Raw genomic sequence first — 15,528 nt, 5'->3', positions numbered from 1 at the left:
ACCTTGCAAATAGCAGTAGCTCGCGTTGTGCTTTCATGTGTCCTATAGCGACACCTCTCCATGTTGGGTTCTACTGGAGAGCCCTTACCCTACATCCCTCCCCTAATCCCTTCCCCTTCCTGTTGGTCAAAGGTTGTGTCCCCCCCGTGTTCCCCCCATCCCTCAAAGCCCCTTCAGGTTCAGATTTGTCTCTTGCTCTGCCCAAATTTGAGATTAAATATTTGGAGACTCAGACAAGTGTCCTTCCCTCATTCCTCTGCCTCGGTCATACAAGTGGGTAGGCTTCACAGAGTAACTTAACCAATGACAATTTTTCAATCTGAATCTTGTCCTTACATTGACATCTGGCACTGTTATGGATCTGGTGGCTTTCTCCTAAGCTCTCTAGCCATGGCAGCATATCCATTTATATCCAGTTCTTGCAATTGTTTAGTTACATGATACCCTCTTCTGCCTTAAGCGAAATTTCAAGACAATATGGTTCTGGTAAATACTTTGAAAAATTCCACTTAAAAGAGCAAAAAAGAGAGAACTTTCCACACAGCCCAGAAAGTATCTTTAAAAAGTAAAATTAATTTAATTTACCATACAGACAAAACACTGTCCACTTATTCTTAACAAAAGAGGAAATGAAAACAACCCACAACATATTCTATTGTTATTATTTTTATTATTATTGTTGCTCTCACAATTAGAAAACACAATGCTGCTTCCATGAAGAGAGAGTAATTTGTTCTTTAGATGAATAAACCAAAGCTCTGCTGAGATATTTAATCAAACTCTGTCTGACTAATGAAACTGGTCCATAGAGTAAACAAAAAAAAAATACGTTGTACATGCTAAACTCATTAATCTTAGGTAGATTTTAAGTTTCCTGTTCTTTCTCCCCCTCTCCCAAATTTTGTTTTCTGCTCCATCTCCCTTACAGAGGAGAAAGTCATGCCTGTTATAGCTCAAATTTGCTCTTGGGAACAAAACAATGGTGTTTCACAACCCCCTGTCTGATGCAGGGAAAAGCAAATACTTTGTCACAGGGTGGAAGTCTAACAACAGTTGATCCCAGGCCTGAATTTTCCTCTTGTTCCCCATATTCCCCAGAGCCTCCTCCCAGCACTTTCCCCAAACAGGTAGCCCAGATCTGGCCAGCACAAGTCTATCTCACTTGGAGGATGATAATGATTATCTACAGGGATCTGTTTTCTAGCAGGAAGAGGGGTGGTCCCTCAGGGATTCAATTTTTATCACTTTCCTGGCAAAGACAATTCTAATTGTATTTGGATTGTTTTCTTCTTCCATCACTCCCCTTCCCCTCACCAAGGTATTTTCTAGCTGTATGTGAAATACTGCACCTGTTTTAGTAAAATTAAGATACTTTCTATTTTTGTAGAATAACATACACAATCAGATGGGAGTTGTTTTTACAATGAATGGCATTTGCCTGTCTTATGGAGAAACCTAAGTGATATAAAACTGGAAGGGGTAAGGATGGCAGGGATTAGTCAAAAAAATACAAAGTCAGCCAGATGTATACAGGTCTAAAACCCCAGCTCTGAAAACAGCATTAAGTCCTAACTGTTTTACTAAATCATAGATTTTTTTTTTTTTCAAATGAGTAAATACTATAAGGCCACCAGCATAATACTCTTTAGGATAGCTTGGCTGTTTCCATCAGGGGTAATACTGTAAAGCTGTGAAATAATAGTGTTTGTGGGAATAAATCAGGTGCATTTTGCCAGCTAGTATAAATCAACAGTACTGTGTAGTACAACATGGAGCTGGGCCAAATTACATCAGCTGCTGGGATGTGGTAAGACATGTTATAAGAAGGGAACTACAGCATCACCTGACAAAGACATTCACAGTAATTAAAGCTGTTTTCTGCAATAGCTGAAGGATCTCAGTGTTTCAGAGCAAAGCCTTGAAAACCGCTTGCTGAAGGCCTGAGAAAGGAAAGGACGGATGTATTTTCCTTGCAAAGCTGGTTTGTGACAAATATTCTCCCAAATATCTTTCACACAGCAGATGCACAAAAAATCATAGAATCATAGGATGACTTGGTTGGAATGAACCTTGAAGATCATCCAGCTCCAACCCCCTGCCATGGGCAGGGACACTTTCCTCTAGACCAGGCTGCTCCAAGCCCTGTCCAACCTGACCTTGGACACTTCCAGGGATGGGACAGCCACAGCTTCTCTGACCAACCTTCTGCCAGGGCCTCATCACCCTCACAGGGAGAAATTTCTTCCAAATATCTAATCTAAACCTACTTTATTTCAGCTTAAAGCCATCAAACTGATGAGATGACCCTGGTTTGCTGGATGGAGCAGGCCTGTGTAACAAGGGAGGCTGCAGTTTTTCAGACCCTGCCCTGTGTATGATTCTCACCTTAGCACAGTACATCACCCTGGGCACACACCTAATACAGTGTGCAGCTGCTCCAGAGAAGAATAGGGCCCAGAAATCCTGAAATTTAGAAGTTATGGCAAAAGCAGTGTAACACTGTTAATTCACAGACTAACAGCTTAAGATATGGGCTGGGGCCACACAGACTCTTTTGCCAAAGAATCGAAGTTCAGATGAAGCCCATGATGGATTATCTTGAGAAGTCAGCTGAGATTTTGAATGTGGTTACCCCAAACTGCAAAACTCCAAACAATTCAGCTATTCCAGGTCAATATCTTCAGTAACAGGCATCTGTGGCATGAGATGACAAAGTGTGTATTGCCACCATGGCTAAAGTTCAGCTGAGAGTTCATTTCCCACCTGATAGACCTGCAGTGCCTAATTGGTTTACTCATTTCTTTTAATTACAGGTGATGATTTCTTCTGACATGAGAAAGCCAGTCAAGGATCACAGATCGGACACGGGAGGAGTGAAATGCAGCTGAAAACAGTGTATGTATAGATTATTTCTTCCTTTTTACTAGTTTTTCACCAAGCAGAAAGACTCATGACATCAGCAAGGGAGCAAGAAAAAAAGTCATTACAGAATGGCATTGAAATGCTCAAATTTTTCTTCAGTCAGAACATCCGTGCCTCGTTGGCATCATGAGAAAATGGAAATAAAAATAAAATTCCTTAAAAGAATGAGAGTAGATGGTTTCTTTACATATCAAATGAAGTAAAAATCTGGTATTGGAGAGCAGTAGGATTTGTGCCACCAGCTTGTCTACATGTCAGCCTAAAGACACCCACCACTCATCACTGCACTGCAGAGATGTTTTAGTCCATCAGCTTTTATGGGGTGACAATAACACAAACCACTGTCAAACTATGAAAGGTCTTTTTTTGCCTGCTCATAACTGAGGGACGGAAGGAGGCAACAAGACCAAACCCATTACAGCAAAGCAAAATAGCTGAAGATGACAAAATACCTCTAATTTTGCTCTTATACCACATGATGCTTTTCTTTTCCAAATTCCCAGGGCTGCTTACAGACATGTCAGAGGCAGTTGCCCCCTAGGGATTGACTGAGTGGAGAAAAAAAAAAGTATTTGGAGGAAGATTGTGGTGTTACTGACATACTTCCCCCTAGGAAAGTGACAGAGTCGCTCTACATTTGTGTAGGAGTGATTTTTTTTGCTGCTTACAGCATTTTGCATGGGGTTGGGGTGCCCAAGAATGATCTGAAAGATATCAGAAGCTCTGCTGCCTTCTGTTCCTGGAGCAGCATCCTTCTCCGACATCACTTTTCATAATCAGTACACAGGGCTGGATGCCCACTAAAAAAAAAACCAAAACAAAAACAAAACAAAAAAAAATCCCCCCCCAAAACCCCAAGTAAACAAAGAAAACAAACAGCAACAAAAACCTCAAACAACAAAACCAAAAACCAAACCAAACAAAACAACAAATGATAACAAACAAAAAAGCAAATAAGGGAGCCTAGGCTATGTTAAAAACTCCCCTGCACAGCAACTCCTCTCCATGTGCAGGAGCCAGAAGCCAACCACTCATGACATGAGAGGTTTAAGTCATGTTTGTTATTAAGCTCCTCAGGGGCACTAGGAAATTTTACCAATGAGAGTGACTGATTAAAAAAAAATGAAACAGCAATGGTGTCTCTTTCTTTCTCCTCCAAGAGTTCTCTTTCATTGTCTTGACTGTATCTTGGCTAATTCTGCTCAATGTCAAAAGACTGAGGAGGCAGGGAATAAAGAAACTTATCTTTCCCTGTGCCAGTGAGTGCCGCAAACCATGTTCTTTTCCCATCCTTGGGAGGAAAATCAGAATTGCATTCCAAGTAGAAGAGTGAAACAATAATCTAACATTTTGCTGTTGCACCAGTAATTTCAGCATTTATTTCATACTATTGTTAATGCTTGTTTATAGTATAAGGTTATATTTATGTAGGAAGTAAAGTAGATGAAAGCACAAGATATAAATATCATACAAAAGAAAAATACAAAATAAAATATGTACAGCCACAGATAGTGGTTCTCTGCTGTGTCAGGGCAGAGCCACATGGAGGACTGACACATTCCCATTCCTTCCTGCTGTGAACAGCTGCTGACTTCCACGGCTGTACTCCCTACAGCCTGGACTGCACAACTCTGCAGTTTCCTGAGGTTGGACCAATAGTTTTGTGGGGGAAGAAGCTAATTGCATATTTCCCCAGGAACTTGATGGGTCAATGTGGAAGAATGTCAGTGACTAAGGGTATCACACCCAAAGGGCAAAGAGATAGAGAGCAGGAGCTTGCTTTCTTTCTTTACTTTCGCACTGGACTTGGATTTCATTTTGTTATTTTATCCTAAAGGCTCCACTGCTGTCTTGTGGACTCCATAAAGTCCTTCTCAGCCTACCCTATGTTCACTGCCTCCAGGATTCCAGGGGATTTTTTTTTGGCTGAATTTTGTCCAGCCTGGACAAATCAAGGATATATTTTCCTTCAGCTCAAAGTTGCAGACCTGTGTAAAAGAAAGATTAAAATTAGTTGTTCATTTCAGGGTATTGACCTGAAATATTTTCATTTTTTTTTATCACTCAGAGTGGATGATTCCTTGTGGAAAATAAGTCTTTGGCAACAAAGGCAGTTATTGCTGAAAAGTTGTAGCATTTTTCCTTGTGGGATGGTCCTAATGGAGACAGTACCTGTGCTAGAAGGCATAGGCAAGTGTGAGCCTTAGTTACTGTCAAACAAATGGTGCCATTTTTTCCCCCCAGGAAAAGTTTCTACATTTATTTCTCAGAATACTAAGGCACTTGATGGCCGGACATCATTGGCAACCATAGGAAATATTTTGGAAGAAGATACCATCCCAAATGAGGTTTTGTCTTCTCAGGAAGCATTTTATTGGTGGAGAGAAACATTTGTGGGTTTGTTGCTTTTTGAGAGGTTTTTTTACATTCTTATTTTTACTGGTATGATTGTTGCTTTTCCTCCTGCTATCTCTCCTCAAGTCTGTGTCTTTACAAGATAAATGATGTCTAGTCAAGGAAATGTTTTCTCCAAATAGTGCTGGGCTGCCGCTGCTGTCTTAGCTCCCAGGTGTGCAGAGGAGAGTTTTCATTTGCACACATATCTCTCGACAGTCCTCTCACACTTTTTACAGGTCACGTAGCAGCACCAGTGGTATTTGCAGTGGCAACGCTCCACCACTTTGTCCATGTAGGGGTTGTAGCCTCTGCCACAGCACATCAAGTCGCAGCTGTCACTCCCATTGGAAGTCTTGTTGCATTGTCTGGAAGAAGGAAAATGCTGTGAGCAAGTGCACATTCCTGCTGGGTTTCCCAAACCACCGCTGTGTGGTGTTGCTGGGCCTGACAGCTCTGCAAGACACTGGGTGAAGCCAGCACAGCGAGCACCCAGCCAACAGCAAGGGTGGCAGGGGAACCCTGGGCTGCAATCACACAACCTACTATGACACCCAAAATAACATTAAACTCCTTTTCTGACTCTCAGTTTGGGCCTGGCAGCATTCAGGCTGCTTATCTGCTGGGCCAGCCTGCTCCCACGTGAGCAGAGAAGCAAAGCTATTGGAATACCACCACAAGAAGAACCATCATTCCAAACAATCTGTGTTCCCAGGCAGGTACCAAAACTGTCTGAAAGGAGCTGGAAGAAGATGACACCCTAAAGAGTGAACACTGGTATTTGTCCACCACTGCCTAACCTGAAAAGGGAAAAGGAGGAACCCTACAGCCAGATAGTATTTGAACAGGCTCCATGCCAAGGATCCCAGGCTGTAAAGAATCCTGAGCAGGCTGTTACAGCCACTATGAAGAGCCGATCTCATCAGGGAAATCACAATTGATACTAGCAGGCCTGGACTGTGCAGCTTTTTCCCTTTGATTTTCTCCCAACACAGCATGAGCAGCTGAGTGGTTGGCCCCAGAACACCCTGAGCCCTGACCCAGGAATGTGGGAGTCCAGGGCATCCCTCTGGCTGCCCTGGAAGGGCTGGGACCCTGGCAGGGGGTCAGGAACCCCCCTGTACAGAGCCCCCAGAGCCACCGTCTCTGATCTCTGTCCATGGAAAAGAGTTTTCAATCACAAATTCCGACACAGGAACAGAAGTCTGGCAGGAGCACAGGATAGGATGACAAGTCACCAAGTATCACACAGACTTTCACGGCTTGTTTTGCTTCTGCTTTTAATTAAAGACAGACTCAGTGGGATAAATCAGCTGTTGTGTTGGGTTTCCTCATTTTGTCTGCTTGCCAGTGAATGGTTTGAGGTTTTGAGAAGCTACTCCTTAACTGAGGAATCTCTTTCATTGATCTGTTCATTACCATTTCACATCTGTCCTCAAAAAACATCTATCCCATTTCCTAAAATACTCCAGTATTCACTGGACAAGAAAGTGCACCAGGCATTGAATTTTGAATGTGATTAACCATGTCCTAGAGACACCATTTCTCCACAGACTGTAAAGACAATCCCGGATGTAAGTGTTCCTGTTTGGTCAGATGCCTGTGCTTTTTTGATGCATACCCAACACCATGGGGCTGTGAACTTGATGGAGTTTTGAAACTGCTGTAAGAAAGGTGGTTTATTGAGTGGGGTAATTTCTGACATCTCTTCTAAATCTTATTCTGTGTAGCTATTTTTTGTCTATTTCGGACAGAAACACTCTAAGACTGCTTTGGGGCAGGAAGAGGAGAGAGGAGCATAAGCTGGACCCTTGATTTAAGCAACTGTTAATAGATGTGTCCGAGATTGAGAGGCAAGATGTTTTCTATTGCCATCTGTGTAGCAGTTGCCTCTGGGCAGTTTTCCTTATCTCCTGATGTCTCACCACATCACTCAGAGATAACTCCCTCCAGGACCCATTTTATGTTTAACAGGTGATCAAGGACCCACCTATGACTCAGAATGACATCAGCCCATGGTGAGATGCTCTGTCCAGGGGGGAGGAGCTAAGCATTCCCACCTAGATATATCCTGGAATTTTTTAGACAGAGTGGCAGCCTTCCCACAGGTTTCCAAGAGGACACAGCTGGCGTTTTCCACTAGACCGGCCACACCTTTTCTACAGGACCACTGCTCAAACAGAAACCACATCTGCCACTCCAAGAGGACTGCAGCCACTCCAACACGCTGGCCAAAGGGGTGTGAGGTTGTATTCTGACTTTGTTGGTGGTCTTCCTTTTGTATTATTGCATGTATTTTGTTTCTTTTCCCTTTTCCCAATAAATTGTATTTCTGACTTGGAGTCTCTCACTGGTTTTCACTTTCAAACTAGAACATAATTTTGGCGTCCAATGTGGGGCTCAAGGTACTGAGAAAAGTTAGAATTCAATTTTGTATTGTAGAAGGTACCTATTCACTATGATGCTTAACATGCTTACATGGGCCTTATACCTAGCTCTCTTATATTTTTCCGAATGTGGGGAATTATCTGGCAATTGTAATGTTCATATGTAGACCAGGGTATGGTATGAGAATTGCTTTATTGATCTATTATGTCTATTGCATTATAACCTCCGAGGCAATGAACATGATTCGGAATATGTACTCAATTCTGTTTGCTTGTCCTAATCTAGGCTGCTACATCTGGGGCCTCGGCAACTACACACAGCCCCTGGGGGCAGGGGTAAAGATTGATTTTTTCCAACCTTTCAGGCTTGACACAGCAGTTTTTGAAAATGTTAAGTTCCCTCTGGATGCCAAGGACAGCATAATGTTGTTGTTAGTTCTGCTTTGTCTTCTCTGCACAGTTTGAGAAGACAAAGCAGAACATGCTTAGAAACAAAACACTACACAGTGTGCTGCAGCATCTTCTTGAGGAAGGGGAAACGAGAAGCAAAGCAGCAGTGTCCGTGTCTGTACAGAATAACACAACAGCATCCATGTCAACGCAGACTGTCACAGAGGAGGAAGGAACCAAAAGCAAAACAACAGTGTCTGTGTCTACGCAGACTGGCATGGAGGAAGAAACAAAAAGCAAAGCAAAAAGCCTGAGGGAATTGGCTGTGTTAAAGATAATTTTCTCAGAAGATGAGAGATTTCCTAAGAGTCCTGATTGTGTCCAGTGCACATCACAAATGTGGTTGAATTTGCATGGCTTGGACCAGAGATGTACTCCTGTTACCTGACAACACTGCATTGGAGGGAAGGCAAGGACAGGGTGGGCATCTTGGCCAATAAACTAAGAATTTATGAGGATACTGTCACCACCCCATTTCATACCCATGTCTCATCTGTGGAAACAAGGTTAGCTGAGTAAGTCCAGGACTTGACTGAAGAGAGTCATTAGAAACTAAAAAAGGAACTTAAGGAAGAAGTCTACCACATCTCACCAGAACCAACAAGAGTCTCTGCCATTAGGAGCTGGCATTCCCCAGCCAAGGAGAGAGGATACACTCCACGAGGTAACCTCTGTTTTTTTCTTCAAGAACATAGATAAGACATGAGGAAGTGGGATGGAAAACCCACCTCCTCCTGAGCAGCCCAAGTATGTGAACTAAAAAGGGGAACACCTAACACAAGAAGCTCATCTAGAGTCAATGCTGCTCCAGTCTCTCACACACAGAATTCCAGACAATATAGGAATGATGATATGACTGATCCTCTTGAAGGAACCTCAAGAACCTATTTGCAGGAAGAGAGCAACGTGTACCATGACCAGGAATAGAGGGGCCCTGCCTCAAACCAGGTAGAGGAGCTGAGCATTCCCACCTAGATATACCCTGGGATATTTTAGACAGAGTGGCAGCCTTCCCACAGGTTTCCAAGAGGACACAGCTGGGGTTTTCCACTGGACCGATGACACCTTTTCTACAGGACCACTGCTCAAACAGAAACCACATCTGCCTCTCCAAGAGGACTGCAGCTGGCCAAAGGGGTGTGAGGTTGTATTCTGACTTTGTTGGTGGTCTTCCTTTTGTATTATTGCATGTATTTTGTTTCTTTTCTCTTTTCCCAATACATTGTATTTCTGACTTGGAGTCTCTCACTGGTTTTGCTTTCAGACCAGAACAAGATGAAAACAAATCCATGAGAATTATAGGAATTGCTTATGAGGTAATGCTTTAGGAGAAATTATGGGAGTAGTGAAGTGTTGAGATTTTGTTCTTGCACTTCTTTAAGTTTTTCTGCCTCCTGTTTTTACTCTGATTCACATTCCTCTACAGGTTCAATGTTTAATGTCCCCCAAAACTCACTCTCATTCAGGAGTGTGTGTAAATATTTAAAAACCTTTTAAAGCCTCTACTGAAGCTGAAGTGTGCAGCCACACTGAATGTGTTTGCCTAACGCTGAACCAAAGTCTTGTTAGTGCCTTTGTGAACTGGGGTCCCTCCATGAGAAATCTCCAAATGACTCCTCATAAATGTATTCATAAATGTGTTAAGTATTCAGAGCAAAGGTTCAAATATAGGTGTGTTGACATTAGAAGAGGGGAGGGTATTTGTCAACCTTACTCAGCTTTGCTAGTGGATGTAAATGTTGTTTCCTGGGGGTTCACCTAGGAAGGATGGGGAATCTGCAGAAGCGTGGTGAGGGATGTGCAGTGCATCCATGTCACTTCATGCTGGGAGCTCACTAAAATGGCCAAGAAAAGGAATACGGGTCCATTCTGACTCCACTGAGGACTGGTGAGCTCCCCAAACATACAAAGCACACAGCAGTGATATTTACCCCATTCAAATAGAAAGCAAAACTCTTCTACCTGCTGTACTGGGACCTGGGATTCTCTCTTTCCCTCCATCCACTCCTGTGGTTTGCCAGAAAAAAAAAAAAAAAAGAAAAAAAAAAAGTGAATCTAGTAGAAGATATGCCTTCCCATATACCTTCCCCATTGCCCACAGTCTGAAACAAAGAAAGGAAAAAAGAAAAATATTATTAAATAAATCCTCAAACCTCCCTCAGTTTGGTATTAGGAAATGGGGACACTCAGAATGAATAGCCAAAACAAAGTTTTGACCCCATCATTAACATATATGGGCTTTTAGAAAAATTTCCTGACAATGGCACTAAGCAGAGATTTTGTTTTCTGCTTTAAAGCATAGACCTGGATATGAGTTAGATACATTTTTCATTAAGCAAGATGAAGCAGGTAGTTTCTCAGCCAGTGGGAGAAGACAAAGAAGTCCAAAAGACCAGAGTTTACCAACAGAAGCGGCCCTGAACATCAGCTTTCAGAGCCTGAAGCTGTAAACTCACTAGGCTCCCCACTGATGGGTTAAATTCAATCTCATTTGTTTTGGGCCTGGTCCAGCACAATTCCAGCAACTCAGAGAAATGCCCTCCTCCTGAGCCTTGGAGAGAAAACATGAAGGCAAGCGATTGCATTGTAGCACAACACTGTAACCTCTAAAAGCACTTGGAAGACTGTAGAGAAATTATACTTCAGCCATAATCCCAGCCAAATTCTGGCTCAAGAACAGGCTTTTACATTGTCACAGTGCTTATTTCTTCTTTAAGAAGGGAGAAGGTCAGTAGCGTTGGCTAGACAAATCCCACTCAATACGCCTGTCCAAAACGTCCCCTTTCCAGTCCTTTTTCTCATACACTGCCAGCACCTGGGCTGTTGCATTAGGGATGATAGAAGGGATGTTCCTTCCTTGACATCTCATCCCCTTGGCTGCGTGACTCCCTCAGCCCTTTCTGAGCACAGGGAAACCATCTGCCTTCATGAACTCCAGCAGTCCCAAATCCCAGAACACACTACTGCTGTGTAATGGGGTTTTTCTCTTTTAAATCAAATTCCTATTTATTTCTTTGGCACCCCTTGCTCTAGTAATGTCAAGTAATACAGCAGTGTATAAAAGAAAGAAAGAGAAAAATAATTCAAATCCTTCAGGAGATATATAACACAATGGATATTCCTAAAAATACATCAAGATCACAGCTTCATGTAGGATTTTGAGGCAGAATCTTATCTACCTTTAAATTGCATTCTCATCCACAAGGAATGACTGGAGACTGGCACTAAACAACTGTACGAGAAAGAGTTATCAGCATATGTCAGTGAGGAGATGTCAAGAGAGATCCTGGAATTAGCCTGTATTTTCATTAATGAGAAGTTGAGTGTGAGCTTAAAAATCTGGGGATAATGCTAGGGAAGAAGGAGTTGAGGATATTTTGTGACAATGGATTGAAGTGCAAAGTAAGCAACACTTTGAGAAAGATCCAGCTAAATGTGGAATGTTCCCAGGGCAGCCAGAGGAGCAGTTCAGAAAGTAGAAAACAATGAAGGAACTGATTTAGAGAAATATGTTAAAAGAGGTGTCTTCCTCTCTATAAAAGATTATTGCTACAAGGGGAGAGAAAAAATGTTCTTTATATGTCAAGGAAATAGGACAAGAAATTATTAGTTTTATTTTAGAATATGTCTTGTTTAAATTTCGATTAAGAAAAGCCTAACACTGAGGATAGTAAAACCCTGGATCAGGTTGTTTAGGGAAACTGCTTTTAAGACCAGAGTAGAGAAATGTCTTCAGTAACAGCCTAGGTGGTGTCAGTTCAGTCTTGCTCCTGAAAAGATTAAGGTCCATGGAAAATCATTCCCAGACCAAATTTTCTCTAACTCAAATGCCATTTGGGTGCAGAGGGACTAAATATGTTTAAGAGAGCTAGATTCATTATCCATTGCAGTTTTACTGTGTGAAATTATTCTTTTTACAAATAAATTTATTATTCACAAACCTGTTCAGGAAACTTTATGATCAAATCCAGGTCTCTCAAAAGAGAAAGAATTCAATCTTCCCCACACATTAACTAAGATAACAAAAAAATGCATAGCTGGCCAGCTTACTTACTGAAATGGGCACCAGCTGCAAGCATGTTGCCCTGAGAAAGAAGGAATAACACCTAAATAAGGTGGGAGAAACAGAAAGCAAATGTTTTTCTGACTTTCATAAAATCATAGAATAGTTTGGGTTGGAAGGAACATTAAATGCCATCTAGTCCACCTGAACCCCTGCTATGTACAAGGACAGCTTTAGCTAGAGCAGGTTTCCTCCCGTTCTTCTAGGACACTCACAAAAGCATTATTTGCTATTTCTTATTCAGAATTTGTCAGATCTCATAAAAAAAATGGTAGCACATCTGATCACTGTTCCAAAACCAACTATCATTGAACATATTATAACTTACTCAAAGCTCATCTTATCCTGTGCCCTCACTAACAGAAACTAAAAGAAGCTGTAACAAAAAACAAGCATCAAATGCTGTTGTCTACCCATAACTACTACTCTTCCCCAGCTTCATATTTCAATAATTTTTTGGCAGAGTGCTTCTGCCAAAAAAATTAATTGCCTACATAAACAAAGACTCACAGAGTGGTTTGGGTTGGAAGGGAACCTTGGAGATCATAGCATCATAGAATAGAATCATTAAGGTCAGGAAAAGCCTCCAAGATCATAAAGTCCAGCCCTGGGCTCAATACCACCAAGTCCACTAAACCATACCACAAAGTGCCATGTTCACTCATTTTTTAAACACTTCCAGGGCTGGTGACTTCTCTGGGAAGTCTGTTTCAGGGCTGAAAGAATCCATCACTGAAGAAAATCTTTTTAATCTCCCTCAGCACAACTGGAAGCCATTTCCTTTGCTGGTTTCCTGGGAGAAGAAACCAACCACGGCCTGAATACGATCTCTTTTCAGGGATTTGTAGAGTGTGAGAATGTCTCCCCTGAGCCTCCACTCCTCCAGACTCAGCAATGCCAGTGCTCTCAGTCACTCCTTGTATGACTTATATTCCAGACCCCTCAAACAGCCCTTCTCTGGACACACTCCAGCACCTCAATGTCTGCCTTGGAATAAGGCAACAACACTAAGCTAGTACTCAAGGTGCAGCCTCACCAGTGCTTGGTACAGGGGGACAATGTAGCCCAAGGTCAGCCTGTTCCAACCCCCATGCCATGAGCAGGGACACTTTCCACTGGTTATCCCAAGCCCCATTCAGTATGGCCTGGAACATGTCCAGGGACAGGGCGGCCACAACTTCTCTGAACAACTGGTTCCAGTGAACAGCCTCACAGGGAAGAATTTCTTCCCAATATCCCATCTAACCCTGTTCTCTAGCAGTGGGAAGACATTCCCCCTTGTCCTGTCACTCCAGGCACTTGTTCCAGTCCCTCTCCAGTTCTCTTGGAGCCCCTTTAGGCACTGGAAGCAGCTTTAAGGTCTCCCCAGAGTCTTCTCTTCCACAGGCTGAACAATCCCCATACACAATACAAAGCATTTTTTTGGGGCAGTAGGAAAAAAGTGATATGAAGGGCTGCCACTGAACACTGAAAAAAAAAGCATGCTCAGCCGACTTCATGTATGTGCATACCAGCCTAAGACATTTGTGACTAATATTTTATATTGGAGTAAAGAAAGGATACATGAGCAAGGAGCAGCCACCAGAGAGTGGCCACACTCCTTGCCACATGAGGTCAGCTGTGGAGTGGTGGCTGATCAGCCCAGCTAAGCTGCAACACATAGTTTGTTGCAGCCTGATTTCTGCAGCCTAAGAGAACTCCTTCCCACATTTGGCTGACTCCAAGACTGCTCTGGGAAAGATCAGTAATAAACAGCTCTGTTATCTCTGCAAGGTTTCAGGGGCTGGATATTTTTGCATACATAGCAGAATTTCCCTTGCCTTGGATTCATTAAGGAGACTTAAATAGCCTTTGAAACCTGATACACTGCACCTGCTTATAAAGAAGATTCATATTTTTGCTTCTTTTCTCAGAAAAGAGATCTCAATTTTATAATCTGACATTATTTTTCATTTACTCAAACCTGCTAGTGATTTTTTCAGGCAGGAGCAACTGAACTACTTCATTAAAAGATGAAAAATGTTTTTTTCCAAGAAATCTCTGAGAAGGTGAATGTTTACATTTCTTTCCCAGTAGTTTTGTTGTATTGAAAGTTTTACTTGCAGCTTAACAGATTCAGCTTCTTTAGACTTTTCTCCAGACTATTTTAAATTGGTTATGAAAGTGTGATGGTGGTATATAAGCAGAGTGTGGCAGTAAGCCTTGTTTGCAGGCAACTTAGATACTGATTGCAAAAATCAGCTCCTTAATCAGCTTTTCAGCACTTCAAAGAGGCATCAAACCTCAGGTTTGAGTTTAGTTCCGTGAGTTTGAAATCTGGACATACCCTGGGCACTTGGAGGCATGCAGATATACAAACCATTTCTAAATTTCAACAAGCTAAGAATGTCCAGAGTGTCTTAGAAAAAGTTTCAGGCTTGTTCTGAAGAAGGCTATGAAATCCTTTCAGGAAAGGGCTCTAAAAGGCTTTTGAGTAATCGTGGACTCATTTTCTGAGTGGATTTTCATATGGTTCATCTACAAAGTAATTCCTTTTCCTGCCTGAAAAACACAGTAAGTCTACATAATATGATCCTTCACATTAGAGGGATTACCAATTAGATTATCCTTTCCACCTGCCTGGCAGTGTAGGATTGTTTCCTACAGCATACAGAGAACTCCAACACATCCAAGGTGTTGCAACTTAACCATCAACCTCCATCCTATTTCCAGCATGCTATGAGCAAGAACCAGACCTTGGGGAGAGGGAGGAGGAAAAGGATTTTCCCTGGATATGCTGCAGAACTGCTCACTTTTTATCACAAAAAAATGCATCAATATAAATATTTACATCAAGGAACAGAGAAAGGGGGTGTTAATGGCATATTCCCCCCTCCAAATCCCTTTGAAGGCAGAAAGCAGGGCTGGAAAATACTGAAGATGCCCAGATCAAAGTCTCCTGAGCTGTGGATATAGGGGACTGTACCATACAGCCCAGGCATGGACTGACCTCTGCACCCGGAAAAAGGCCAGAAAGGATATGGGAAGATGGTTGAAGAGAGAGTAGACCAAATAAGGGATCACAACAGAAAAAAAACCAAAGAAAACCCAGCCTTTTTCACTTCATTGGCATGACTAGCCTTAAAAACTAGACTACTTGGAAACAGTGGGATCTGCCTCCAGAAAATTTAGATGTGCATAAAGATAAAATGTTCAAATGCCTTCAGAACAGGACTCATTAAATAAAAACATGTTTGAACTATTCCAATGTGAGCATTTTTACATCATTCTGAAGCATGAACCACATTTTGCCATGCCCTCACTCTAACAGCA

The 15,528-nt window shown here is 42.2% G+C and overlaps 1 protein-coding gene across 1 annotated transcript in view; it reads right to left on the bottom strand.

Annotated features, from left to right (window-relative positions):
• Window positions 1-650: 650 nt before the first annotated feature.
• Window positions 651-15,528, bottom strand: part of WNT11 (Wnt family member 11) — a 32,849-nt gene continuing 17,971 nt past the window's right edge. Inside the window, 1 exon segment of the mRNA XM_072921773.1 lies at window positions 651-5,684. Coding sequence (XP_072777874.1) covers window positions 5,510-5,684 — 175 coding nt within the window. The 3' untranslated portion in view covers window positions 651-5,509.

Source organism: Taeniopygia guttata, chromosome 1 (genome assembly GCF_048771995.1).
Source record: "Taeniopygia guttata chromosome 1, bTaeGut7.mat, whole genome shotgun sequence".
Taxonomy (NCBI): Eukaryota; Metazoa; Chordata; class Aves; order Passeriformes; family Estrildidae; genus Taeniopygia; species Taeniopygia guttata.
The sequence above is the reverse complement of the archived record's forward strand: the minus strand, read 5'-3'. Positions and strand labels throughout refer to the sequence as shown.